The sequence below is a fragment of the Olea europaea genome, unplaced genomic scaffold, assembly GCF_002742605.1.
Source record: "Olea europaea var. sylvestris unplaced genomic scaffold, O_europaea_v1 scaffold915, whole genome shotgun sequence".
In the NCBI taxonomy this organism is placed as follows: domain Eukaryota; kingdom Viridiplantae; phylum Streptophyta; class Magnoliopsida; order Lamiales; family Oleaceae; genus Olea; species Olea europaea.
In genome coordinates this window covers 102,148-130,044 of record NW_019267631.1, presented here as the reverse complement: position 1 = coordinate 130,044, position 27,897 = coordinate 102,148, and the positions used below count along the sequence as shown (strand labels likewise).

At 33.7% G+C, this 27,897-nt stretch overlaps 4 protein-coding genes across 5 annotated transcripts in view; all 4 read right to left on the bottom strand.

The window, feature by feature from the left end:
- Positions 1–1,539: 1,539 nt before the first annotated feature.
- LOC111392298 (GPI-anchored protein LLG1-like) lies at positions 1,540–4,247 on the bottom strand. Its single transcript, XM_023017611.1, has 3 exons — positions 3,892–4,247; positions 3,752–3,808; positions 1,540–2,039 (listed from the first exon to the last, which is right to left on the bottom strand). The coding sequence occupies exons 1-3, from the start codon at positions 3,977–3,979 to the stop codon at positions 1,669–1,671; spliced, it is 516 nt and encodes a 171-aa protein (XP_022873379.1). The 5' UTR covers positions 3,980–4,247; the 3' UTR covers positions 1,540–1,668.
- A 1,747-nt stretch (positions 4,248–5,994) lies between these two features.
- On the bottom strand, positions 5,995–13,992 carry LOC111392303 (probable amino acid permease 7). Of its 2 annotated transcripts, none has more exons than XM_023017616.1 (7): positions 13,804–13,992; positions 8,430–8,666; positions 8,031–8,124; positions 7,182–7,396; positions 6,957–7,090; positions 6,648–6,875; positions 5,995–6,406 (listed from the first exon to the last, which is right to left on the bottom strand). In XM_023017616.1, the coding sequence occupies exons 1-7, from the start codon at positions 13,895–13,897 to the stop codon at positions 6,011–6,013; spliced, it is 1,398 nt and encodes a 465-aa protein (XP_022873384.1). In that variant the 5' UTR covers positions 13,898–13,992; the 3' UTR covers positions 5,995–6,010. The 2 variants fall into 2 exon arrangements, with proteins under 2 accessions (XP_022873384.1, XP_022873383.1); XM_023017615.1 differs by lacking the exon at positions 13,804–13,992 and adding an exon at positions 11,101–11,291.
- Positions 13,993–16,454: 2,462 nt separating this feature from the next.
- LOC111392294 (probable amino acid permease 7) lies at positions 16,455–22,262 on the bottom strand. The gene is made up of 7 exons (XM_023017609.1): positions 22,077–22,262; positions 19,328–19,564; positions 18,636–18,729; positions 17,797–18,011; positions 17,572–17,705; positions 17,248–17,475; positions 16,455–17,008 (listed from the first exon to the last, which is right to left on the bottom strand). The coding sequence occupies exons 1-7, from the start codon at positions 22,168–22,170 to the stop codon at positions 16,613–16,615; spliced, it is 1,398 nt and encodes a 465-aa protein (XP_022873377.1). The 5' UTR covers positions 22,171–22,262; the 3' UTR covers positions 16,455–16,612.
- A 3,555-nt stretch (positions 22,263–25,817) lies between these two features.
- LOC111392289 (probable amino acid permease 7) overlaps positions 25,818–27,897 on the bottom strand; it is a 6,755-nt gene continuing 4,675 nt past the window's right edge. The window contains exons 4-7 of the mRNA XM_023017600.1: positions 27,080–27,294; positions 26,857–26,990; positions 26,533–26,760; positions 25,818–26,316 (exon numbers count right to left, since the gene is read on the bottom strand). Coding sequence (XP_022873368.1) covers positions 25,921–26,316; positions 26,533–26,760; positions 26,857–26,990; positions 27,080–27,294 — 973 coding nt within the window. The 3' untranslated portion in view covers positions 25,818–25,920. The remainder of the gene's footprint in view (positions 26,317–26,532; positions 26,761–26,856; positions 26,991–27,079; positions 27,295–27,897) is intronic.

Below are 27,897 nucleotides of genomic sequence, written 5' to 3'. Positions count from 1 at the left end.
GCCACAGTAATGACACTTGGCATTTTTCTTACTCCTGAATTTTGATCTACTCTGATTATGACTCCCACTGGAGCCACGTTCCGTTGATCTCCCTCTCATCATCGTCAAAGCTTCTGCCTGATGCGAACTTGTCAATCTGTCCTCCTTGTTCTTGCGCCTACTTTCCTCTTCAAGAACAGCAGCTGCAATATCATCGAAGACTAGAGTTTCAAGGTTGTTGGTTAAGTTGATGATGAGTTGATCATACGAATCTGGTAGACTTTGAAGTAAGATTTCAGCACGTTCACCAGTCTCTATATTATGCTCCATTGATGTGAGTTGTGAAAATAGAGTATTGAGGGTGTTGATGTGGTCTGTCACCGTAGTTGACTCCATCATCCTAAAGGTGTAAAGTTTTCTCTTTAAGAAGATTTTGTTGTGTAACGACTTGGCCTCGTACAGCTTTGTCAGCATATCCCATATCTCTTTGGCCGTCTTTTTCTCTGCCACACTTGACAATACTCCATCGGCTAGTGCAAGGTGCAGATTAGCAACTGCGTTGCTATCCATCTCATTCCACTTAGTATCGTCAATAATTTCCATAGGCCTTTGTCCAATTGCCGCCAAGCAGTTATCTTTTCTCAAAACTGCTTTTATTCTCATTTTCCATAATGAGAAATTGTTCCCATTGAACTTTTCAATCTCATATTTTCTCGCCATTTTTCACCAATACTATGATTGAACAACGACCCTACACAGAACCAAGCTCTGATACCACTTGATAGAAATAACGTGGGTCAACTTTGGCTTTACAACAAAAAGGAATTGAGAAACCGCAGCTGAAAATGAACACAAGTATTTACGTGGTTCACCCAATTTAGGCTACGTCCACGGACAAGTATAGGAGGATTTCACTATAGTAGGAGAATTACAACACTCTCTAAATACAAGGAGATAACAACAATTACTCTCTCGTAATATGAGAATACAAGGAAGTAATACTTAGGAGAAACTAATATTTTTTTTTCTCTCTACTCCCAATCTTCTCTCTACTCTCTAATTCCTCTCAAGTTGCTTGCATTCTCTCTCCCCACATCTACCTCTATTTATAGAAATTGTTAACCTCCTTAATGGAAGTATTTACATGAAAATAAGAAGAATTTCAATAGAAATTTTCTTCTTAAATAGTCAAATATGGTGGCTAGGAGAGTTTCACTTCAATTTTGCCACTTCCAAATTGTGATTGGTGGAAAGGAATTCAAATTCAAGTTGGTCACTTGCAACTTGAAAACTTCTTCATGAAGTTTCATCAATAATTATTGGAGTCAACAATTGTGGCTTTAATATTCAACAATGTAGTGTGTGAAAACAATTTACTTAGCTTCCACAGGACATCTGCCTACCAACATAAATGTTGTTTTCTAGCTGTCGTGAGGATTCAAACCTTCCATGCCCTGTAAAGAATCATCTGGCTTAACCACTGTGCCATGCTCGTGGGGGCCAAACAGGGGCTTACTTTGTACTTGTTGTAGTTGTGAATGCACAATGTTATGCTGGTAGTTACATAAGGAACTCATTTGATTAACTAGAGAATATCAAACAACAAAGGGAATGTTTTAAGTATTCTTAACATAGTGTGAAAAAAGGAACTACAGCAATACATCGAACTGAAAACCTATCTTTTCAAATTTAACTTCCCATATATTGCAGCAACACAAGAAAGGCTGCTACAAGAATCATCCCTGTGAATGGTTTACTTACTATTCTACAGCCCTTAGATTTATCTGATCGTGATGCTGATGGTGGCAGTGCAGGGCATTCGAGTCCAAGCTTCCCTTCCCGGCACTCGCTAGAAAATAGACCCGGTGGATACTTCCCATAGAGGTTAATGTAGCTGAACATGGTCGAGGCACAATCAGTTGATAAATCGTTTACATCATCAACAAACGGACAAGCAAAATCTTTGAGAGCAGGACAACAGAGGTTGGGAAGGTAGAGTGGTCCCTTGCATTTGCTGGTGAGGATAGTGTAGTTCTGGAACTCAAAGTTAACTGGGCAAGCTGTGAAACGAACAGCAAAGGGAAAAATATTCAGTGAACATTTCTTTCAAAACCGAACTTTCAGATGATTAAGCAATTTTCTTAAGAAAACCCAAGAAATTAAAATCGTGTTTCCACATACATGTATGCACCAATTGGAATATCCACATATCAGATTCTCTAGTAGAATCAGTATACAACACTAAGCTATAGAATTTGATAAGTTTAGAGGCCCATTTGACATGACTTTTGAGAAGTCAAAAGAAGCTTTTGAAACCTAAAAGTTGCTTTTGGACACATGTTGTTAATCTTATAAAAGTACTTCTTTTAGTTAAAAGGGTTTATAGAGGGAGCTAACCCAATGTGGCTTCCTATAAAAGCTATTTTAAAAGAAGAAGCATTTTAAAAATAACTTTCCAAATATCAATCAAGATAGCTTCTTCAAGAAACTTCTACAAGAAACAAAAGTAGAAGCCCTGACAATAAAAAATCAGAACGTTAAAATATCCAAATACTGCTAGGCTGCATCAAACTATCCTAATATAGTAAACAATTTTTCTAGGTTCAAGAAATCAAGATAAGAGGATGGAACAGACACTGTCTCAAATTCAACTATTGTTGGTCAATTGTTATTGTCTATTTGCTTATAGTTGTCTGAAGGAAAAGTTATTTGCATTTTAGGTAAATTACAAAGTTATGTATCCCCTTGTAGAGGATCTTCGTTCCGTCGAGGATCTTTATTCCATTTTACACGAAAAAATCTCTAACAAAACTACAAGAAAAACAAAAAGAATGCGAAAGAAACTATACTGGGAGTTTCGTGTCAAAATCTTACACTCTAGAATAGGTCCTCGACTAATTATACCATAAGCATCAAAGTGTTTTTAAGAAATCCAGAAAATACTCAAATTCATCATAATTAATATTTTCCGAAGCTACCTTAGGTTGGCTTTCGAGCAGACAAAGTCCTTTCAGAAAATTATGAAAAAATGCTCGAAAGCAATTTCTTATTCTCGGAAACAGCTCGACTTTTCAAAAGCATTACTAAACAAGCCCTCAGTCAAAATGAACTTATCAAGGATATTGTGAATGAAATTAACCCAAACATGAAGGTTTACCCCTAAAAACATGATTAAGCCCCTGTTTGGCCCCCGTTAAGCCCTTGTTTGAGCCTCAATTTTTCGAGAATGCATTTTTTTAAAACTCATTTTCAACCATACATTTCATAATGCATTTTATCCCAAAAATGGAAATCAAACAGTGGCTAAATTAAATTTCATTTTTCTCTTTCCTATTTTCAATCACACAATAAAATAATATTACACGTAAATGTAAAACTTTTCTTTCTTTTTTCAACCACTTATTTTTCAAAAAAATACTATTCCAATCATTTTAATTTGAAAAAAAGGGGGGCCAAAGGGGGGCTAAGATTGTTAGAAAAGAATTAGTTTATTAGGATCTTCATGGAAAACCAGTTTTAGATCAAACGCTCCCATTAAAAATAGTTCATAAAATCGAATCCAAGTTCATTAGTAATAAGACTTCTTGTCGGCAATACGCAGTAAGAAAACATAGTAAATTCATCGAAAATTTCTCTAGAGAAATTAAGAAATTATAACCACGAAGTTCAGATTTTGCCACAAAACATATAACCTCAAATCAAAAAGTTCTATGGAAGACAAAATTCATGATAAATTAGTGAAACAAAAAGAAAGAAATAAAGAAAAACATACACTTCTTAGCCTGAAGGAGGTTCCTTCCAGTTGAACTCGATGATCCAAAAACAGAATCTGTACCATTTACAATAACAAAAAAACAGTTAAAAAATCTATAATCACGCAGAGATTATAGATATTTATAAAGAGGGAGAAACCTGAAATGAAATTAGACGCAGAGAGGCTCCCGAAGAGGGGGAAAAACACAGCCAGAATCACACAACACTTGAAATTACAGAAACCCATAATTCTTCTGATCTAATCAATCAGATTTTATCTCTAAAAGCAATCCAATCACTAATATCTACAAAAATCGCGTACATAAACTCTCGCCGGAGTTCAGTCCTCTACTTTTCCAGTAGATCTATGTGTTTTCAACTTGGATTATTTTTCTAACTAAGCACATACCAAACCCACAAGAGTACAAAACAAATTCATGCTCGTATATCTATTTATGGATAGAAAATAAAATAGAAATGGAAATGGAAATATATGACCTGGATGTTAGGTTTTAATATATACATATATAGGTGTACGGCACAGACGGCGAAATCCAACTTCCGCGCAGAGAAAAGGATTTGGTCAAAAGTCAAAACGTATTTTGACCTTGTTTTTTTTTAGTAGTCTCACTTTTATTTAGGGGTTAGTAGCTGAATTTATGTTTGTTATAATTTTGCTCCTATTTCATTTAGGCCATGTTTGATAGAGATTAAATTTCATGGAAAATGATTTTCATTTTCCAACTTCCACTTTTTATAGTGTTTGATAGATTTTATTTTCCATGGAAATTAAATTCTTGATTTTTTTGGGACTTGTTTTTTTCTAGCTTTTGTGGGAAAATCAATTCCCAATAGTTTTTTTTTTTTTTTTTTTTTTTTGTAATGGAAATAAATTTTAAGAATTATTGTAAAAAAGTATTTCCCTTTAATCGACAATTTTTATGTAAAATAAAGTCATACGAACACCAAAAGATAGATGATTGTCTTGCATTATTATTATTATTTTGGTTTTGGCAATGAAAACAAATTTTATCTCCAATACAGTAAATTTCACTCCTTTAATTGACAATTTTCATATAAAACAAAACAAAACGAACACAAAAAATACTTTTATTTCAAGAAATTTCACGTAGAAAATTATACCAATTAACACAATAATTTACAATTCTCACGAAAACAATTTCCAGGTAATTCAATTCTCTGGAATTCATTTTCTTTCCATCCAAATTCTATCTTTGCAATCAAACGGACCCTTAGATAAAAATCAAATTCTATATAGATCTCAATAAAAAAGTTAGATAATATTTGGCATGGATTAAATTTAGATTTCTTGATGGAATATTATAGAAATTTTTAAAATGCGTAGTTGAAAAATTGTGGAACTCATTAAAAAAGTGATTAATATTGATTATTTAATTTTGATTTAGATTAAAATCAGATTTTAATCATAATCAAATATGGGCTTAATAAAATATATAGTTGAAAAGCGAGAATCTCATAAAATGTTTTATTAAAATTAATTCTTTCATTAAAGTTTTTGCTCGTAAAAAATTGCTAATATATCAAACAAGCTCTAGGTCACATGAGATTGACTCGTTTTTGTCCAGTTATAAACGTAAAAGGAAGTCAAGTTAAATAATAATAATAATAATAATAATAATAATAATAATAATAATAATAATAATAAATTGTAAACAAATTAAAATAAATTGAAGTTAGACAATTTTTTAAGAAATTAAGAAAGGTTTGAAATACCATTGTTGCGATGCACTTGTAGTTGTAGGGGACCATATGTGTTATAATTACTGATGTGATCATTCTTCCCATCATTGAATTTGATAAGCAATCAAAAATCTTTAATTTACGTCCAAACTGTTTAAATATATTACCTGTACTCCTATCTAAATCTTAATACATCTCAGTAAAGATTTTAACAGATTTAGACAATTAGTTTAGCTTAAGTTAATTGGTGATTATGTCAATTCCCCTTAAAAGCATTCTGAGCAGCCCATCTAGACCTTGTGGATATTGGGCTTCGACAGCTAGGCCCAACATAACAATTTTACCCAGGCCCGCAATAACCCTATTTTGAGGCCCTTTATGAAATAATTGGCGGGCCTGATCTGATTCCAATTTCATTACGTGAACAAATGTTTCAAGATGAAGGCTTATTCTACCATGCTTCATGTTCCAGCTTCCCTGTATCACCTCAAAAACTCTCATTTTCACATAAGCTATTTGGTTTTAACCCATATCAGAATGTAAAAACAAGTAATTCTCAGCTCGATCTTGCCATTATCAAACCCTTAAGTGAGCCAATAAAGGCGTATAGTATCACGATCAATGTAATAAAACTATATACTCGAAGAATTATCGACTTCTTTGTCAGAGGTCCAATATTTTTCTGCACCAAGTACATTTCCACCGGGAAATATACAGCAATAGGCCAGAAGTTAATTGTTCCAGCCACCCCGACTACTTGGTTAAAGTACGGGAAAAGTATGCCAAATCCTGTCGTGAATGCAACATAACAAGTTCGGAAACACAGCCTCAAAAGATTTAGTCTCAAACGCGGTATTGGTTTCAAAATGTAATCTTCATGCAATATTTTTCGGTCGGGAAACTTCTTTACAATCCATCTTTCAGTATTTGCAAAGAGTGGTTGTGTGTATACCTGTTGATACATATTTGGAAGAGAGGTTAGAAGTATTACTCAAGAAAAATTATGCATGTTTGGCTAAGCTCAAAAGTAACTTTCCAGTTACCTTTTACCGGCACAAAAGCTTATACAGAAACTACTATTTTTTTTCACTCTTAATCTTAGCCAAACATGCTCATAATACTAACCAGAAGAAGAAAAGGTGGTAACATTGTTGAGTGATAATTGCATGCAAGATCACCAAAAAATCGAATACCTGATATCCTCCAACAAGATGAAGAACAATGCAAGCATTAGCGAAGTCGACAAGCCAGTATGGCTCGTAAAAACCAAACCCGGTCAAAAGGTTCCCAGGGGTTGAATTCCCAAAAGCTGCATACCCAAGCCCTCCACAACATAGGTAGAAGAAGGTTGTGATGCCAACAGCCATAATTGATGCATTCTTCATGATGACCCTTTCAAGTGGATTCGACTTTAGAGTATCCTTCACGTATTATGAAATAAAACCATTTATTACTATTGCTTCACGTTGCTTGAGAATTGGCACAGAAGTAAATTTCCAGACCTGTATCTCTAGGAAAACAAGAGAAAACTGGAACCCAAAGGCAATGTCGCCAAGCGCTTGTGAAATTGTCCATACTTTTTCGGCAGTAGTGGAAGTTGGTACTCCTCCAATGCTACCTTTTATATCTCCATTTTCTATAAAATAAGCTTAAGCGATCAGAAAAACTTGAAGAATTTTGCACTTCATAAAAAATTCTAGCCGTGTTTTTTCATATTCCGGACTCACCTATAACTTTTCCCAAGCCAAGTGCCGATCCGATAATAGAGTATGAGAAGGACATGATTGCTGCAATGACAGAGAGCCACTCGGTATTCTGAAAATCAGGTATTTGAGACACGATGGCTTGAATAATTCCAAATGCAAGCATGTAATAAGTAATCCCGTAGTTGCAAGAAGCTTTATGCCCTTCACTATGGTAACAATTTGATCTCTGTATTGCCCTGCATCAATTGAAAGAATAACATCGAAGAGCAATAAATGTTAGCATGTCCAAAAGCACAATTAATGACAACACTGGTGCAAAACACATTAAGACAGACGTGACATTTTAAGCAAAATAAAAGGTCACGGGTATGAAAAATGGGTATTTTTCTTATTCTTTATGGACAATGAGAAACACTCCCTCTCTCTCATGAGGATGATACTTGCTTGGGCGTCGGAGGGGGAATGGAGGAGAGTCCCAGCCCATTTTCCATGTCATTGGACAGACAAAGAAATTCACTTCTAGAAATATAAATTTTCGTCTATCATCATCACACTATCTTACTCTTCAATACAAAAGATTCTACTCATTTTGTTTATATAAAGAATAGAAACTCTGTATCAGTGCTATGCGCGACCTAAAATGAAATATTTGTAAATTACTCAAATCGTCTCATTGTCATTTTTGATCATTTTGTCATGCATAGATTGCTTGATGGACCTAGCTGTTTGATTGGTAAGATGTTAGTTAACAGTAAAACGAAACATATGTAGGCTTCAAATCTCGTTCTTGAATTTTATTGAGTTATTAATTTTTCGAGGGTGGGGTTTGTTGGGGTTGCGGAAGAGGATGGAAGGAGCTCATCAACATACCTCATGCTGATGGAGGATGTAATTGTATAGACAATACCTATCTTGATGAAATTTAGTTGTACGATAATGCCACACACCCAAGCATTCCTTTTTCCTGAGACAAAAGGGGGGGGTCAGATATACCATAATATTTACTCACCAAGGCCACAAATGAAAATTTAGTTCTAACAGATTCTGTCTTTTAGACTTTAGTGGCAATAGACTGTTAAATAAGAAACAAGATGTACAAAACACAATTTTGTCTCGACTTCATAGAACCCTGGGTTACCTCTATTGAGTTCATTATCTCTTACAGCATTCAAGCAAGAGTATATTTCCATGTGGATTCCTAAGCCACTAGTTTATAACTCATTCAGACAAAATTATTAGTGCTCAGCATTTAAGTAAATGTTATCTTACCTAAAATTGCCCGAACAGCATCGAAGTAAGAGCCATTTCTCACAGGACCGTAGTCAGGATCAGGAGATTTGTAGCAATTCCAGATACATAATACAGAAGCAAGGGCGACTGATGAAAATGCCAACATGGTCAATGGACCTGCAATCCACCCGAGCTGTGACATGCTCCATGCTAATGAAAGTACTCCAGAACCTATTACTGCTGTTATTATATGTGCCAAAGCCGTCCACACATTCCCTGATTTTTCAAATGTTGGAACACGCGTTAAATAATACAAACAACAAACTAAGCCTTGTTCACAATATGTCTAAAATCAAACGAATCCCTTTTCTCCACTCTGTTTGTTCTTCCCATATTCAACAAAACAAAGCTCTGTTCCCAATATCTTTTTGGACAAAATTTATTTGAACGATAAAACTCCAAACATGGAAAGTTGGCCAAAGCCATCTGGCTTGCCAAACCAGAATAGTGTTTCCTTAAGTTAAAAGGAAAAAATTGGTATCATCCCGCCTTTAATGTGACATCAGAAATAAGGTAGGCTTTGGATATGTTGAAAAGTCAGGCATTCTTAAATACAACACACTTTTTATGAATTATATTTTGGGTGCTGCTACTCGTACAGAAGAGGATGACAGAATTAGGTGGAAAATAGAAAGAAAAGGAAAAATGATGGATAAAAATATAAACAAATGGTTGAAGAATCAAGAAAGAAACATTTAACTTGCACATTTTCATGCCTTTGATGAAAAAATAAATCCAATTTGCACATAAATAGCCACCTTTGAAACTACATTTAAATTAATAAAAGTGTTTCCATCTAAAAGGTTAAACAAAGGGAAGGGAAGTGACAGTAAAAAAATAAAAATGCAATTGTTTCCAAAATCAGATGATGATAAGTGTAATTCTGAACTTATTCGGGGCCTTAGATTATAGCATTTTATTGTTATTTGGGCAAAATATTACGTACTTCGTGTTTAATAGGTAAATCTCATTTTTTTATTGAAGAATTGGAGAAAACAAAACAAAGATAGTGAAAAATCGCTAAATCCAGAGTTTGAGGACTAAAGTGCAACAATTTCATAGTTGAGTCGAGTCTCAAAATGAAGACAAAAGATGCCTATGAAATCGATTAGATTCAATTGGAAGCAAAGGAAAAGAGAATACAAGAGAAAATGACTAAAAATGGCATTAGGAAGAATTTGGAGACCAAAGTGAACAAATTGGAAGTTTTTAACTCTATGCGGCCATATAGAGTTATTTCCATGCAGTCGCAACTAGCCATTCAAGGAATTTAGGTCCGGTTATTGGTTGTTCCATGCGGCAGCAACCATTTGCACTATGCGGTCGCATAGTGGATTTCTGGACAAAAAAATTAAGTTCCTTTATTTCATTAAAACTTTACTCGGAAATAATATTTTGACATCCTATAAATACCATAACACGTCTAAAACGTGGAGGAGAGCTTCGAAGATCTAAAACTATACACATTTCATCAATTTTGGAGGTGAAGAACAAGGTCCAATCATCAACCAAAGGCAAAATATACGAGTTTATTGAAGATTCTTAATCCAAAGTCAAGATTCAAGCCAAGAAATTGGATTTCCTTCATTATTTCTCGATCAAGGTGCTGTCTTTTCACTATTTCTTGTATAGTTTAATAATTAGGATGACTGGCTAGATTTTTCAATTATATTATTGTATGAATGTTTGGACCATATTTTCATTTATTTCAATTCAAGACTTTAATTTAGGAATTTCGTGTTATAGATTGATTGATTTTACATACTTATTGCATTATTTATTGCTTGATCACCAATTAAGTAGTTAATTGCTTATTGTAATGTAAGAATACTCATAATAAGTCTAGAACGCGATAAAATCAACATTATAATTAGAATTAAGAATAACAATCTTATTGATAATCTAAATTAAATGAATGATTTTCATATGAATTCGAATTAGGAATATGATCGTCTCGTGTTAGTCATAGGCTGATGTATCTTGGAAAAGAGCATTTAACATATTAGTTTTATCGATAATTAAAAATGCATGAATTGAATAGAATGATTATTGAGAATTAAAATAAATGAAAATAGAGGGACACATGAATCCAATACAAATATCCACATTAGATTTAATCACTTTTTATTGCTTTCTTAGAGTAGAATTAGAATAAGTAATAAACGATTCACAATTATTTTGATGTTACCACATTTCGAATTCAATAGTAATTATTGAACTACAAATTAGACCTTATTTCTCGTGGAAACGATAATCTTTACTGACAAATCTTATTACTTCTATAAATATATAGTACACTTGTGGGTTGAATGAGAACATGAGACACCCGTTACAACCTTAATTTCCAACTATATTGCACATCAAATGTCAAATGCAAGCAAATAAAGAAAAAATATTACTAAACAAAGCTGGAAATTTTAACATTACTTTATATTTATGCTTCGCAGTGCTTAAAAGTGTGGTCAGTTAAAAGGTCCTCTCTTTTAAAAAAAATAAAGTAAAATAAGCTGAACCAACATACTCTCAGTACTCAGAAATTAAAGAAACAGGAATAAAATGGAAACATAATCAGAATAAGCAACAATCTTGAGAGCTCCCTTCTACAAAGAAGTTGAGAGAATAAAGGAATTTATTGACGAAAGGAAAATACCTTTTTTAAGGGAATGATTGATCGTCCGTTCATCGGAAGAAAAGCTCGTGTACAATAACGGAGTCTGCGTATCATCTCCGTTTATTTCCGACATGAATCCAGGTTTTGAAATGTCAATGTATGGAAAGACAATTGTATTTGAACTTTATTTAGAAGCCATGAATGTTGTTTTTCTCCACAAGACAAGCTGACAAAAGGCAATTATATTAAAATTATATATGTGCGACCCAATGGGGGATATAAAAACGTGCACGTTTGATATTTATTTAGCTCCTGTTTAGTTGCCATTTTTTGGAGAAAAATCGTACAAATATATGGAGCCCTTTGTATAAGTTTTTTGGGTCATGCTACATGATCACAAATTTTGATACATCGGTTGACACATTACACTTATATGGAGAGATCGACATTATTTTATTCGCTCGGGACCCACACCTCGATTGTGAGAGATGTGTCAAACAATGTGTCAAAAAATGTGGTCATTTAGCTTAATTCAAGTTTTTTTTAAAACGATTTATGACAAGGAATGAAGTAGCCATTTATTTTTCTCTAAAAAACTATTCTATAAAGTCAATTCTCCTCTTTCATCTCTCTCTCTCTCTTTTATTTTTATCTTTATCTTTATTTTTATTTTTTGGAACACTCAAACTGGACGATTATATAAGGGGTAAAAGTGTCTTATAAGAAGGCAAGGTTAGGATTCATTTCATAAATGAAAGTTAGATATACTATTGATTGTCAAAGTCCTACCACGACCAAATTTGTTCTGACTCAAATATTTCATTATAAATGTGTGTTTGAAAGTATCTGATAATTAGCTAAATTTTTGAAAAGGGTAATTAGCATAAAACATCCCTACCTTTCGATGTTTTTGTGGAAAACGTCCCTACCTTTCATTTTTTGGTGGATTACACTCTTACCTTTACATTTTTTTGCGCAAAACGTCCTTCTGTCAACTCTCCGTTAAAATGCTCCGTTAAATTAAAAAGGTAATTAGCACAAAAGGTCCCTACCTTTCAAAATTATTGTGCAAAACGTCCCTACCTTTTATTTTTTAGCATAATTAGCAGAAAATGTCCCTACCTTTCAATATTATTGTGAAAAACATCCCTACCTTTCATTTTTAGCATTTTCACCCCTACCTTTCACCTTTTCATTGCAAAAAAGGTTATTCTCATCCATTTTTTCAATAAAATGAGGATTTTACCCTCATATTCAAATAAAACAAAAAGAAAAGATGAATTACCAACTGTAACCATAATCCTTAAATTTTTAAAAAATTACAAAAAATCATAAATTCTCAACCACCACCATTTTCACAACCTATCAAGCTGCCAACTATAAATTCACATAATACCACCTTTCGGCCACCATGCCCACCGGACTCCACCACTGTAAATGTGGTTGTTTCGGACAGATTGGTGACCAATACTATGAAGGAGGATATTGGGGAGAGTGAGGCGACGCTGGTGGTGGTGGAGTCCTATGTGTTGTGGTCGAAAAGTGGTGCTATATGGATCTATAGGTGGTGGCTTAGTGGGGTTGTGAAAGTGGCGGTAGTAGAGAATTTAAGATTTATCTGTAATGTTTTGAAAGATTTAGAACTATGATTGCAATTAATTAATTATTTTTTTCTTTTCTTTTTGTTTTATTTCAATAGGAGGGTAAAATCGTCATTTTATTGAAAAAATGGACGAAAAGGACCTTTTGCGCAATGAAAGGTGAAATGTAGGGGTAAAAATGCTAAAAATGAAAGGTACGGACGTTTTGCACAATAATATTGAAAGGTAGGGACCTTTTCTGCTAATTATGCTAAAAAATAAAAGGTAGGGACGTTTTGCACAATAATTTTGAAAGGTAGTGACCTTTTATGCTAATTACCTTTTTGATTTAACGGAGCATTTTAACGGAGAGTTGACAGAAGGACGTTTTGCGCAAAAAAATGTAAAGGTAAGGGCGTAATCCACCAAAAAATGAAAGGTATGGACGTTTTCCACAAAAATATCGAAAGATAGGGATGTTTTGTGCTAATTACCCTTTTTGAAAAACCAAACAAAGGCTAAGGGTTCATATAAAGTTCTATTTTTTAATATGAAATTTATCCAAATATGACATGATATACAGTTGTGGCAATTTGGGTGTTCACTTATTTTTTTCTATTATTATATTTTTATTTTTTGGTAATCTTCTTTTCAAACTTTTATGAAATCGTCTAATTTTCGTGAACCGGATCTCACCTCACGTTCACTCAATCAACCAAACTTCCACTTGAGATAAATCTTTTATAACACTACTTTTCACGAGGATAAGTAATTCTTGCGTGACACATCGAGCATTGGACAAGAGAAATCACAAATAACATAACTAATTAATAATAACATCGATATTACATATCACTTATTTAAAAATCTTAAAACATATTTAAATAATTTATATTATTATATCCTTTCATCCAGTTCTCTTCTTGATATTCCATCTTTCANATATTTATGCTTCGCAGTGCTTAAAAGTGTGGTCAGTTAAAAGGTCCTCTCTTTTAAAAAAAATAAAGTAAAATAAGCTGAACTAACATACTCTCAGTACTCAGAAATTAAAGAAACAGGAATAAAATGGAAACATTATCAGAATAAGCAACAATCTTGAGAGCTCCCTTCTACAAAGAAGTTGAGAAAATAAAGGAATTTATTGACGAAAGGGAAATACCTTTTTTAAGGGAATGATTGATCGGCCGTTCATCGGAAGAAAAGCTCGTGTACAATAACGGAGTCTGCGTATCATCTCCGTTTATTTCCGACATAAATCCAGGTTTTGAAATGTCTGTGTGTATGTATGGAAAGACAATTGTATTTGAACTTTATTTAGAAGCCATGAATGTTGTTTTTCTTCCACAAGACAAGCTGACAAAAGGCAATTATATTAAAATTATTTATGTGGGACCCAATGGAGGATATAAAAACGTGCACGTTTGATATTTATTTAGCTCCTGTTTAGTTGCCATTTTTTGGAGAAAAATCGTACAAATATGTGGAGCCCTTTGTATAAGTTTTTTGGGTCATGCTATATGATCACAAATCTTGACACATCGGTTGACACATTACACTCACATGGGGAGATCGGTATTATTTTATTCACTCGGGACCCATACCTCGATTGTGAGAGATGTGTCAAACAATATGGTCATTTAGTTTAATTCAAGTTTTTTTTTAAAATGATTTATGACAAGGAATGAAGTAGCCATTTATTTTTCTCTAAAAAACTATTCTATAAAGTCAATTCTCCTCTTTCTTCTCTCTCTCTCTCTTTTATTTTTATCTTTATTTTTATTTTTTGAAACACTCAAACTGGACGATTATATAAGGGGTAAAAGTGTCTTATAAGATGGCAAGGTTAGGATTCATTTCATAAATGAAAGTTAGATATACTATTGATTGTCAAAGTCCTACCACGACCAAATTTGTTTTGACTCAAATATTTCATTATAAATGCATGTTTGAAAGTATCTGATAATTAGCTAAATTTTAGAAAAACCAAACACTACTTTTCACGAGGATAAGTAATTCTTGCGTGACACATCCAGCATTGGACAAGAGAAATCACAAATAACATTACTAATTGATAATAACATCAATATTACATATCACTGATTTAAAAATCTTAAAACATATTTAAATAATTTATATTATTATATCCTTTCATCCAGTTCTCTTCTTGATATTCCATCTTTCAATAATTGCAAAAAGTGGTTGACTGAATCCCTAATCATGCATATTCCAAAGAAAGGCTAAAGCATCACTCCACGTACGAAATTTATTAAGAAACTTATTTTGATAGTAACTTTACCTTATTCTCAAAATAAGTAATTTAGTCATTTCCAACTTCTACCAATAAAAATCTTATTTATTTTCTTATAAGTAAACCTTTTGAGCTGATCAAAACACACTTGGATTCTAAGAGAAAAGACGATTGCCAGATATCCTCTGATAGGACGAAGAATGGCACGGGCATCAGCAAAGTCAATGACCTAGTACGGCTCGTAAAAACCAAATCCTGTCAAAAGGTTCCCGAGGGTTGAATTCCCAAAAGCTGCATAACTAAGCCTTCCACAAAAGGAAGTTGTGATACAGATTGCCATAATTGATGACTTTTTTCGCGATGGATTAGACCTCAGAGTATCTTGCATGGATTATATGGTTCAAACAGTGCGTACTACACATGCATTGATTGTTCTTGTTATAGGAGTAAAATTCCAAACCTGTATCTCTATGAAAATAACTAAAAATGGGAAAACAAAGGTTATGTCCCCAAGCGCTTGAGATCACTAGAATCAATGACTCCAATAACATCATTCTCCTCTCTTCTCTATCCTTTCTATCCATCTATCTATCCTTTCTACTACGATCTGGAGTGCTGTGACGGTAGAGCTCCCATTTTCGTTGCTTCTAATCTAATGGTGGTTGATCCATGGTGGTGCAGATCTTTTATTTTCTTTTTTTTTCTTTTTTTTTTTCAAATTTCTAAGTTTGATTTCTCAAGATGGTTTATGTGGTCGATGGTTGCTGTAGTGGTGTTTTTTGCGATTGTTGTGATGTGTAGGTGATTTTGCAATTGTCAAGTGGCAGCGACGACAGGTGTGGTGGTCACAAGTGGGGCTGCGTTGGTGGTGGTTATCGCAAGTGGCCATGGTGGCGGCGACGGTGATAGTGTTGGTGGTGATGGTATGTGACCAAATTTTTAGTGTATGTAACCAACTATTTAGTAATTTGTGACCACTATTTACTTGTGACCTAAAAATTCAATAATTTGTGACTGAAAAATAAAGTGACAAACTAATTTAAAAATTTGTGACCAACAGATAAATTGTAACTCATAAATTTTTTAATTTGTGACCAATTAAATAAATTGTAACTTATCAAAATTTTTTATTGTGACTATGAAATAATCCGTGACCATTTAATTTGATAATATGTAATCAATAAATAAATTGTGATCTATAAATACGTACTTGTTATCAGTGATTGTATAATTGTGATCTTAATATTTTTAATTAGTTACTTAATACCGGAGTTTTGAATTTTAAAACTTAAAATCTGAGAATTGAATTGTCCCATACTTAATGTTAGACTTATAATTTTTTCTCGGATCATGCTACATGTACTCACACTTTTGTACAAAAAATTTTACTTACACTCACAATAGAGGTGGGGACCACACAGCCAACATTTTTGAATTCATGTGGGATCCGATTTTTTGTGGGTGTGTGTAATCCATTTTGTCAAAGTTTGTGATTACATATATATTAATCCATTTTTCCCATACCCCTATTTTGAGGCCCTTTGTGAAATAATTGGCGGGCCTGATATGATTCCAATTTCATTACGTGAACAAATGTTTCAAGATGAAGGCTTATTCTACCATGCTTCATGTTTCAGTTTCCCTGTATCCCCTCAAAAACTCTCACTTTGATATAATCAATTGGTTTTAACCCATATCAAAATGTAAAAATAAGTAATTCTCAGCTCAATCTTGCTGTTATCAAACCCTTGACTGAGCCAACAAAGGCATATAGTATCACGATCAATGTAATAAAACTATATACTCGAAGAATTATCGACTTCTTTGTCAGAGGTCCAATATTTTTCTGCACCAAGTACATTTCCACAGGGAAATATACAACAATAGGCCAGAAGGTGATTGCTCCAGCTACCCCGACTACTTGGTTAAAGTACGGAAAAAGTGTGCTAAATCCCGTGGTTAATGCAACATAAGCAGTTCGGAAACACAGCCTCAAAAGATTTAGTCTTAGACGCGGTATTTGTTTTGGAGTGTAATCTTCATGCAATATTTTTCGGTCGGGAAACTTCTTTATAATCCATCTTTCAGTATTCTCAAAGAGTGGTTGAGTGTATACCTATTGATACATATTTGGAAGAAAGGTTAAAGTATTACTCAAGACTAATTATGCATGTCTGGCCAAGCTTAAAAGTAACTTTCAAGTTACCTCTTTCTGGGACAAAAACTTGTGCAAAAACTACTTTTTTTTTTTCTTTAGTCCTAGCCAAACATGCTCATAGTTTTAACAAGAAGGATAAAATGTGGTAACATTGTTGAGTGATAATTGCATACAAGATCATCGAAAAATCAAAATACCTGATATCCTCCAACAAGATGAAGAACGACGCAAGCATTAGCAAAGTCAACAAGCCAGTATGGCTCGTAAAAACCAAATCCGGTTAAAAGGTTCCCGAGGGTTGAATTTCCAAAAGCTGCATACCCAAGCCCTCCACAACATAGGTAGAAAAAGGTTGTGACGCAGACAGCCATAATTGATGCCTTCTTCATGATGACCCTTTCAAGTGGATCGGGCCTTAGAGTATCCTTGACGTATTATGAAATTAAACCATTTATTACTATTGCTTAATGCTATTTGAGAATTTCTATTGATATTCTAGGTACAGAAGTAAATTTCCAGACCTGTATCTCTAGGAAAATAAGAGAGAATGGAAACGCAAAGGCAATGTCGCCAAGCGCTTGAGAAATCGCCCATACTTTTTCAGCAGTAGTGGAAGTCGGTATTCCTCCAATGCTACCTTTTATTTCTCCATTTTCTATAAAATAAGGTTAAGCGATCAGAAAAACTTGAAGAATTTTGCACTTCATAAAAAATTCTAGTTGTGTTTTTTCATATTCCGGACTCACCTATAACTTTTCCCAAGCCAAGTGCCGATCCGATAATAGAGTATGAGAAGGACATGATTGCTGCAATGACAGAGAGCCACTCGGTATTCTGAAAATCAGGTATTTGAGACACGATGGCTTGGATAATTCCAAATGCAAGCATGTAATAAGTAATCCCGTAGTTGCAAGAAGCTTTATGCCCTTCACTATGGTAACAATTTGATCTCTGTATTGCCCTTCATCAATTGAAAGAATAACATCGAAGAGCAATATATGTTAGCATGTCCAAAAGCACAATTAATGACAACACTGGTGCAAAACACATTAAGACAGACATGACATTTTAAGCAAAATAAAAGGTCACAGGTACGAAAAATGGGTGTTTTTCATATTCTTTATGGACAATGAGAAACACTCCCCCTCTCTCATGAGGATGATACTTGCTTGGGCGTCGGAGGGGGAATGGAGGAGAGTCCCAGCCCATTTTCCATGTCATTGGACAGACAAAGAAATTCACTTCTAGAAATATAAATTTTCGCCTATCATCATCACACTATCTTACTCTTCAATACAAAAGATTCTACTCATTTTGTTTATATAAAGAATAGAAACTCTGTATCAGTACTATGCACTACCTAAAATGAAATATTTGTAAATTACTCAAGTCGTCTCATAGTCATTTTTGATCATTTTGTCATGCATAGATTGCTTGATGGACCTAGCTGTTTGATCATAAGATGTTAGTTAACAGTAAAGTGAAACATATGTAGGCTTAAAATCTCGTTCTTGAATTTTATTTAGTTATTAATTTTTCGGGGGTGGGGGTTGCGGAAGAGGATGGAAGGAGCTCATCAACATACCTCATGCTGATGGAGGATGTAATTGTATAGACAATACCTATCTTGATGAAATTTAGTTGTACGATAATGCCACACACCCAAGCATTCCTTTTTCCTGAGACAAAAGGGGGGGTCAGATATACCATAATATTTACTCACCAAGGCCACAGGCTGATCTTCCCCACGAGCTCACATCGACGGGAAGGTTTGGCACCTCGGACTAGGGTTAATGGATACCTTTCTATCATAATTCTATAGAGACTATGACTCCATACCCTACAAATTAGGCAGAAGTTTTTAAGGAACTTCGACCTAATCAAACGAAATTCAATTAAAGAAATACCAAGGGAGGGTAGTGATTTGTATATAACTTTGTATAACTTTTCTCATAGTCAATAGCTAGATATGGATAAGGGGGCATGGAATACATATGGTGAGCTACAACAATGATTAAAGAGCCTAAAATGAAAATTTCTTTCCAACAGATTCTGTCTTTTAGACTTTAGTGGCAATAGACTGTTAAATAAGAAACAAGATGGACGAAACACAATCTTGTCTCAACTTCATGGAACCCTGGGTCACCTCTGTTGAGTTCGTTATCTCTTACAGCATTCAAGCAAGAGTATATTTCCATGTGAATTCCTAAGCCACTAGTTTATAACTCATTCAGAAAAAATTATTAGTGCTCAGCATTTAAGTAAATGTTATCTCACCTAGAATTGCCCGAACAGCATCTAAGTAAGAGCCATTTCTCACAGGACCGTAGTCAGGATCAGGAGATTTGTAGCAATTCCAGATACAAAATACAGAAGTAAGGGCGACTGATGAAAATGCCAACATGGTCAATGGACCTGCAATCCACCCGAGCTGTGACATGCTCCATGCTAATGAAAGTACTCCAGAACCTATTACTGCTGTTATTATATGTGCCAAAGCCGTCCACACATTCCCTGATATTTCAGATGTTGGAACACACGCGTTAAATAATACAAACTACAAACTAAGCCTCGTTCCCAATATGTCTAAAATCAAACGAATCCCTTTTCTGCACCATATTCAACAAAACAAAGCTCTGTTCCCAATATCTTTTTGGACAAAATTTATTTGAACGATAAAACTCCAAACATGGAAAGTTGGCCAAAGCCATCTGGCTCCCGAACAGTGTTTCCTTAAGTTAAAAGGAAAAATTGGTGTCATCCCGCCTTTAATGTGACATCAGAAATAAGGTAGGCTTTGGATATGTTGAAAAGTCAGGTATTCTTAAATACAACACACTTTTTATGAATTATATTTTATGGAAAAGGCAATAAAGAGACATTTGATTAGATTTCGAATTTTTTTTTTTTTTTTTTTCCCTAAATTGACTGGACTGAAAATAATCTTTCTTTTCACAAACTATGACAGATTAGTTTTCTCAAAGGTGACATCGCTTCGGCATTAAAATCTGGGTCCTGATCGATAAAATGGTTGAAGAATCAAGAAAGAAACATTTAACTTGCACATTTTCACGCCTTTGATGAAAAAATAAATCCAATTTGCATATAAATAGCACCTTTGAAACTATATTTAATAGAAGTGTTTCCATCTAAAAGGTTAAACAAAGGGAAGGGAAGTGACAGTGAAAAAAATAAAAATAAAAATGCAATTGTTTCCAAAATCAGATGATAACTGTAATTTCTAAACTTATTTGGGGCCTTAGATTATAGCATTTTATTGTTATTTGGGCAAAATATTACCTAATTTGTGTTATTTCGTGTTTAATAGGAAAATCTCATTTTTTATTGAAGAATTGGAGAAAACAAAACAAAGATAGTGAAAAATGGCTAACTTCAGAGTTTAAGGATTAAAGTGCAATAATTTCATAGTTGAGTCGAGTCTCAAAATGAAGACAGAAGATGCCACGAAACCAATTAGATTCAATTGGAAGCAAAGGAAATAGAATACAAGAGAAAATGACTAAAAATGGCATTGGAAAGAATTTGGAGACCAAAGTGAACAAATTGGAGGTTTTTAACTCTTATGCAGCCGTATAGAGTTATTTCCATGCGGTCGCAACTAGCCATTCAAGGAATTTAGGTCCGGTTATTGGTTGTTCCATGCGGCGCAACGTTTGCACTATGTGGTCTCGTAGTGCATTTCTGGACAAAAAAAATTTCTTTATAAAATTTTACTCGGAAATAACATTTTGACATCCTATAAATACCATAACACATCAAAAATGTGGAGGAGAGCTTCGAAGATCTAAAACTTTACACATTTCATCAATTTTGGAGGTGAAAAACAAGGTCCAATCATCAACCAAAGGCAAATTATATAAATTTATTGAAGATCCTTAATCCAAAGTCAAGATTCAAGCCAAGAAATTGGATTTCATTCATTATTTCTTGATCTAGGTGATGTCTTTTCACTATTTCTTGTATAGTTTAATAATATGGATGGCTAGCTAGATTTTCCAATTATATTATTATATCAATGTTTGGACCATATTTTCATTTATTTCAATTCAAGACTTTAATTTAGGAATTTCGTATTATAGTTTGATTGATTTTCCATACTTATTGCATTATTTATTGCTTGATCACCAATTATGCAGTTAATTGCTTACTGTAATGTAGGAATACTCACAATGAGTCTAGAACAAGATAAAATCAACATTATAATTAGAATTAAGAATAATCTCTCTCACACGTGCAATTTTATTGATAATCTAAACTAAATGAAAATCTTCATATGAATTCGAACTAGGAATAAGATCGTCTCATGTTGATCATAGGTTGATGTATCTTGGAAAAGAACATTTAACATATTAGTTTTATCGATTATAAAAAATGCATGAATTGAATAGAATGATTATTGATAATTAAAATAAATGAAAATAGAGGGATACATGAATCCAATACAAATATTCACACTAGATTTAATCACTTTTTGTTGCTTTCTTAGAGTAGAATTAGAATAAGTAACAAACGATTCACAATTCTTTTGATGTTACCACATTTCGAATTCAATAGTAACTATTAAACTACAAATTAGACCTTATTTTTCATGGGAACGATAATCTTAACTGATAAATCTTATTACTTGTATAACAATATAGTACACTTGTGGGTTGAATGCGAACATGAGACACCCATTACAACCTTAATTTCCAACTATATTGTACATCAAATGTCAAATGCAAGCAAATAAAGAAAAAATATTACTAAACAAAGCTGGAAATTTTAACATTACTTTATATTTATGCTTCGCAGTGCTTAAAAGTGTGGTCAGTTAAAAGGTCCTCTCTTTAAAAAAATATATATATATAAAGTGAAATAAGCTCAACCAACATGCTCTCAGTACTCAGAAATTAAAGAAACAGGAATAAAATGGAAACATAATCAGAATAAACAACAATCTTGAGAGCTCCCTTCTACAAAGAAGTTGAGAGAATAAAGGAATTTATTGACGAAAGGGAAATACCTTTTTTAAGGGAATGATTGATCGTCCGTTCATCGGAAGAAAAGCTCGTGTACAATAACGGAGTCTGCGTATCATCTCCGTTTATTTCCGACATCAATCCAGGTTTTGAAATGTCTATGTATGGAAAGACAATTGTATTTGAACTTTATTTAGAAGCCATGAATGTTGTTTTTCTTCCACAAGACAAGCTGACAAAAGGCAATTATATTAAAATTATATATGTGGGACCCAATGGAGGATATAAAAACGTGCACGTTTGATATTTATTTAGCTCCTGTTTAATTGCCATTTTTTGGAGAAAAATCATATAAATATGTGGAGCCCTTTGTATATGTTTTTTTAAAACAATTTATGACAAGGAATGAAGTAGCCATTTATTTTTCTCTAAAAAAACTATTCTATAAAAGTCAATTCTCCTCTTTCTTTTATAAATCGTGAATTCTGCCCCAAACTAGTCAGGGTCCAAGAGCCCCTCCAACTAAACTGCTAAAGTGCACATCGAGTCAAATCCGTGTATGCGTCTTGCCTTCCAAAGAACTCCTGCCTTCCAAAAAATATCCTACCTTCCAAAAGAAAGCTTTGCCTTCCAAAAGTCCCATAAATCGAACCTGCGACCTCTGAACTGCCTGCCTTGAAGAATTCCGTCTTTTGCCAATTGAGATGTACCCCGGGGGGCAACATTTCATAAATGAAAGTTAGACATACTATTGATTGTCAAAGTCCTACCACGACCAAGTTTGTTATGACTCAAATATTTCATTATAAATGTGTGTTTCAAAATATCTGATAATTAGCTAAATTTTAGAAAAACCAAACATAGGCTAAGGGTTCCTATAAAGTTCTATTTTTTAATATCAAATTTATCCAAATATGACATGATATGCAGCTGTGGCAATTTGGGTGTTCACTTATTTTTTTCTATTATTATTTTTTATTATTATTATATTTTTATTTTTTGGTAATCTTCTTTTCAAACTTTTATGAAATCGTCTAATTTTCGTGAACCGGATCTCACCTCACGTTCACTCAATCAACCAAACTTCCACTTGAGATAAATCTTTTATAACACTACTTTTCACGAGGATAAGTAATTCTTGTGTGACACATCGAGCATTGGACAAGAGAAATCACAAATAACATAACTAATTAATAATGACATCGATATTACATAACACTGATTTAAAAATATTAAAACATATTTAAATATTACTATATCCTCTCATCCAGTTCTCTACTTGATAGTCCATCTTTCAATAATTGCAAAAAGTGGTTGACTGAATGCCTAACCATGCATATTCCAAAGAAAGGCTAAAGCATCACTCCACGTACAAAATTTATTAAGAAACTTATTTTGATAGTAACTTTACCTTATTCTCAAAATAAGTAATTTAGTCATTTCCAACTTCTACCAATAAAAAACTTATTTATTTTCGTATAAGTAAACCTTTTGAGCTGATCAAAACACACTTGGGTTCTAAGAGAAAAGACGACTGTCAGATATCCTCCGACAAGACAAAGAATGGCACAGGCATCAGCAAAGTCAAGGACCCAGTACGGCTCGTAAAAACCAAATCCCGTCAAAAGGTTCCTGGGGGTTGAATTCCCAAAAGTTGCACACTTAAGCCTTCCACAAAAGGAAGTTGTGATACATATTGCCATAATTGATCACTTTTTTCCCGGTGGATTAGACCTCAGAGTATCTTGCACATATTATATAGTTCAAATAGTGCGTACTACACATGCATTGATTGTTCTTGTTATAGGAGTAAAATTTCAAACCCGTATCTCTAGGAAAATAACAGAAAATGGTAAAACAAAGGTTATGTCCCCAAGCGCTTGAGATCACTAGAATCAATGATTCCAATAACATCATTCTCCTCTCTTCTCTATCCTTTCTATCCATCTATCTATCCTTTCTACTAGGATCTGGAGTGCTGTGACGACAGAGCGCCCATTATCATTGCTTCTAATCTAACAGTGGTTGATCCATGGTGGCGCAGATCTTTTATTTTCTTCTTCTTCTTCTTCTTCTTTTTTTTTCTTGTTTAATTTCTGAGTTTGATTTCTCAAATGGTTATAATGGTCTGTGTGGTCGATGGTTGCTGTGGTGGTGTTTTTTGCGATTGTTGTGATGTGTAGGTGATTTTGTAATTGTCAGGTGGCAGCGACGACGGGTGTAGTGGTCTCAAGTAGGGCTGCATTGGTGGTAGTGATCGCAAGTGGCCATGGGGGTGGCGACTGTTATAGTGTTGGTGGTGATGGTATGTGACCAAATTTTTAGTATGTAATCAACTATTTAGTAATTTGTGACCACTATTTACTTATGACCTAAAAATTCGATAATTTGTGACTGAAAAATAAAGTGACAAACTAATTTAAAAATTTGGGACCAACGGATAAATTTTGGCCTATAAATTTTTTTATTTATGACCAATTAAATAAATTGTAACTTATCAAAAAATTCTATTGCGACTATAAAATAATCCATGACCATTTAATTTGATAATATGTAATCAATAAATAAATTGTGATCTATAAATATGTACTTATGATTAGTAATTGTATAATTGTTATCTTAATATATTTAATTATAAAATATTTTTAATTAGTTACTTAATACCTGAGTTTTGAATTTTAAAACTTTAAATTTGAGAATTGAATTATCTCATACTTAATGTCTGACCTATAAATTTTTCCCATACCCCTATTTTGAGGCCCCCTTTATGAAATAATTGGCGGGCCTGATCAGATTCCAATCACATTACGTGAACAAATGTTTCCCGATGAAGGCTTACGTTTGAATTTTTTTTTATCGAAAATTGGTTGTGACCAATTTGAAGTAATTATTTAAGTGAAATTCGTTATTTGGTGAATGAGAAATTAAGCCAAATGTAAACTACTTAAATACTGAAAATTATTGAAAAAATCGTATAGAATATTGTGGAATATTCTAAAAATATATGGAGGAAAAAATGTGACTTTTCGTATGAAAAATCATGACTCTTGGTATGGGTATAATTAATGTCCAATAATTATGAATTTCAAGAGATGTGTCTCTTGGTATAGTTGTGTCTTTTGATATACATTTCCAACTGCTATATATATAGACCCCACGTATTTGAATTTTATTCATTCAAGAAAAGTCATAAATATCATATCATTCCATTCCAATTTGCACTTTGGTTTTGTATAAAACATTTGCATCAAAGTCATGGTCATGGTCATGGTCATGGTCATGGTCATGGTAAAGAAGGAATTCCGTTCGAGTTCGCTGGTCGAAGTCATTTGGATTGCTCCTATGGCTCGACGTGGTCGTTGTATTTTGGGAGATAATTGTCGGAAAATCGTTAGCACCGATGCGAGACAAATTCATCTTAAGAACAAAGTGTCCAACACTTACCTCAGCCAAAAATTCATCACTTGCATCTTCATCCTCATTTTCTGATTTCTTTTTATTATGATTTGATTTCAGAAAATGATTAATTTAATTTATATATTTATATTGCAAGGTTCAATCGTTCAAGAATCGAAAGATTCATATTCTTCGAAATCGGTTCAATCGTTCAAGAATCGAAAGAGAATGTTCCACATTCATATTCTTCAAAATCGGTAAATTCTCATTTTGCCTTATCAAATCCAATTTCAATAAGTTGGAATGCGTTTTGATTTCACGCAAATAAACGTCATGATTTTGTAAATATAATATGCATAATATCGGTGTAATTTTCCAACAGCTTATTCTACCATGCTTCATGTTTCAGTTTCCCTGTATAGGCCTCAAAAACTCACTTTGACATGAGCAATTTGGTTTTAACCCATATCAGAATGTAAAAATAAGTAATTCTCAACTCAATTTTGCTTTTATCAAACCCTTGATTGAGCCAACAAAGGCGTATAGTATCACGATCAATGTAATAAAACTATATACTCGAAGAATTATCGACTTCTTTGTCAGAGGTCCAATATTTTTCTGCACCAAGTACATTTCCACAGGGAAATGTACAACTATAGGCCAGAAGGTGATTGCTTCATCCACCCCGACTACTTGGTTAAAGTATGGAAAAAGTGTGCTGAATCCCGTGGTTAATGCAACATAAGCAGTTCGGAAACACAGCCTCAAAAGATTTAGTCTTAGACGCGGTATTTGTTTTGGAGTGTAATCTTCATGCAATATTTTTCGGTCGGGAAACTTCTTTATAATCCATCTTTCAGTATTCTCAAAGAGTGGTTGAGTGTATACCTATTGATACATATTTGGAAGAAAGGTTAAAGTATTACTCAAGACTAATTAAGCATGTCTGGCTAAGTTTTTCTGGCACAAAAACTTGTGCAGAAACTACACATTTTTTTTTTATTAAGTCCTAGCCAAACATGCTCATAATTCTAACAAGAAGGATAAAATGTGGTAACATTGTTGAGTGATAATTGCATACAAGATCATCGAAAAATCAAATACCTGATATCCTCCAACAAGATGAAGAACGACGCAAGCATTAGCAAAGTCAACAAGCCAGTATGGCTCGTAAAAACCAAATCCGGTTAAAAGGTTCCCGGGGGTCGAATTCCCAAAAGCTGCATACCCAAGCCCTCCACAACATAGGTAGAAAAAAGTTGTGACGCAGACAGCCATAATTGATGCCTTCCTCATGATGACCCTTTCAAGTGGATTGGACCTTAGAGTATCCTATACGTATTATGAAATTAAACCATTTATTACTACTGCTTAATGCTGTTTGAGAATTTGTATTGATATTCTAGGTACAGAAGTAAATTTTGATACCTGTATCTCTAGGAAAATAAGAGAGAACGGAAACGCAAAGGCAATGTCGCCAAGCGCTTGAGAAATTGCCCATACTTTTTCAGTAGTAGTGGAAGTCGGTATTCCTCCAATGCTACCTTTTATTTCTCCATTTTCTATAAAATAAGGTTAAGCGATCAGAAAACTTACGAATGTTGCACTTCATAAAAAATTCTAGTCGCGTTTTTTCATATTCCCAACTTACCTATTACTTTTGCCAAGCCAAGTGCCGATCCAATCATAGAGTACGAAAAGGACATGATTGCCGCAACGATAGAGAGCCACTCAGTACTCTGAAAATCAGGTATTTGAGACAAGATGGCCTGGATAATTCCAAATGCAAGCATGTAATAAGTAATCCCGTAGTTACAAGAAGCTTTATGCCCTTCATTATGGTAACAATTTGATCTCTGAATTGCTCTGCATCAATTAAAACAACATCGAAGAGCAGTGGATGTTAGCATGTTGAGAAGCACAATTTAATGACAATTCTGGAGCAAAACATATTAAGACAGACACATTTTAAGCAAAATAAAAGGTCACGGGTACAAAAAAAAGGGTCTTCTTTTCATATTCTTTATAGCAATAGAAAACATTTTTATCTTTCTATCTTCCATGTGGATGATACTCGCTTGGGCGAAGGAGGGAGAATGGGGAGAGTTCCTACTGTTCTTTCATGTCATCAGAAAGATGGAGAAACTCACTTCTAGCGGTATCCAAATTTTCTCCTATCATCATCATCATACTATCTTACCATTCAACACGAAATATTCTACTTATTTTGTCTATATATAGAATAGAAACTCCACATCAGTACTATGCACCACCTAAAATGAAATATTTGTAAATTATACAATGTCTCCTAGTAAGTTTCGATCATTCTGTAATGCACAGATTGCTCAATGGACCTAGCTACTTGATTAGTACGATGTTAATTAATAGTAAAATGAAACATGTATAGGCTTAAAATCTCATTCTTGAATTTTATTATTTATTTATTTGGGGGAGGGGGGGGGGGGGGGG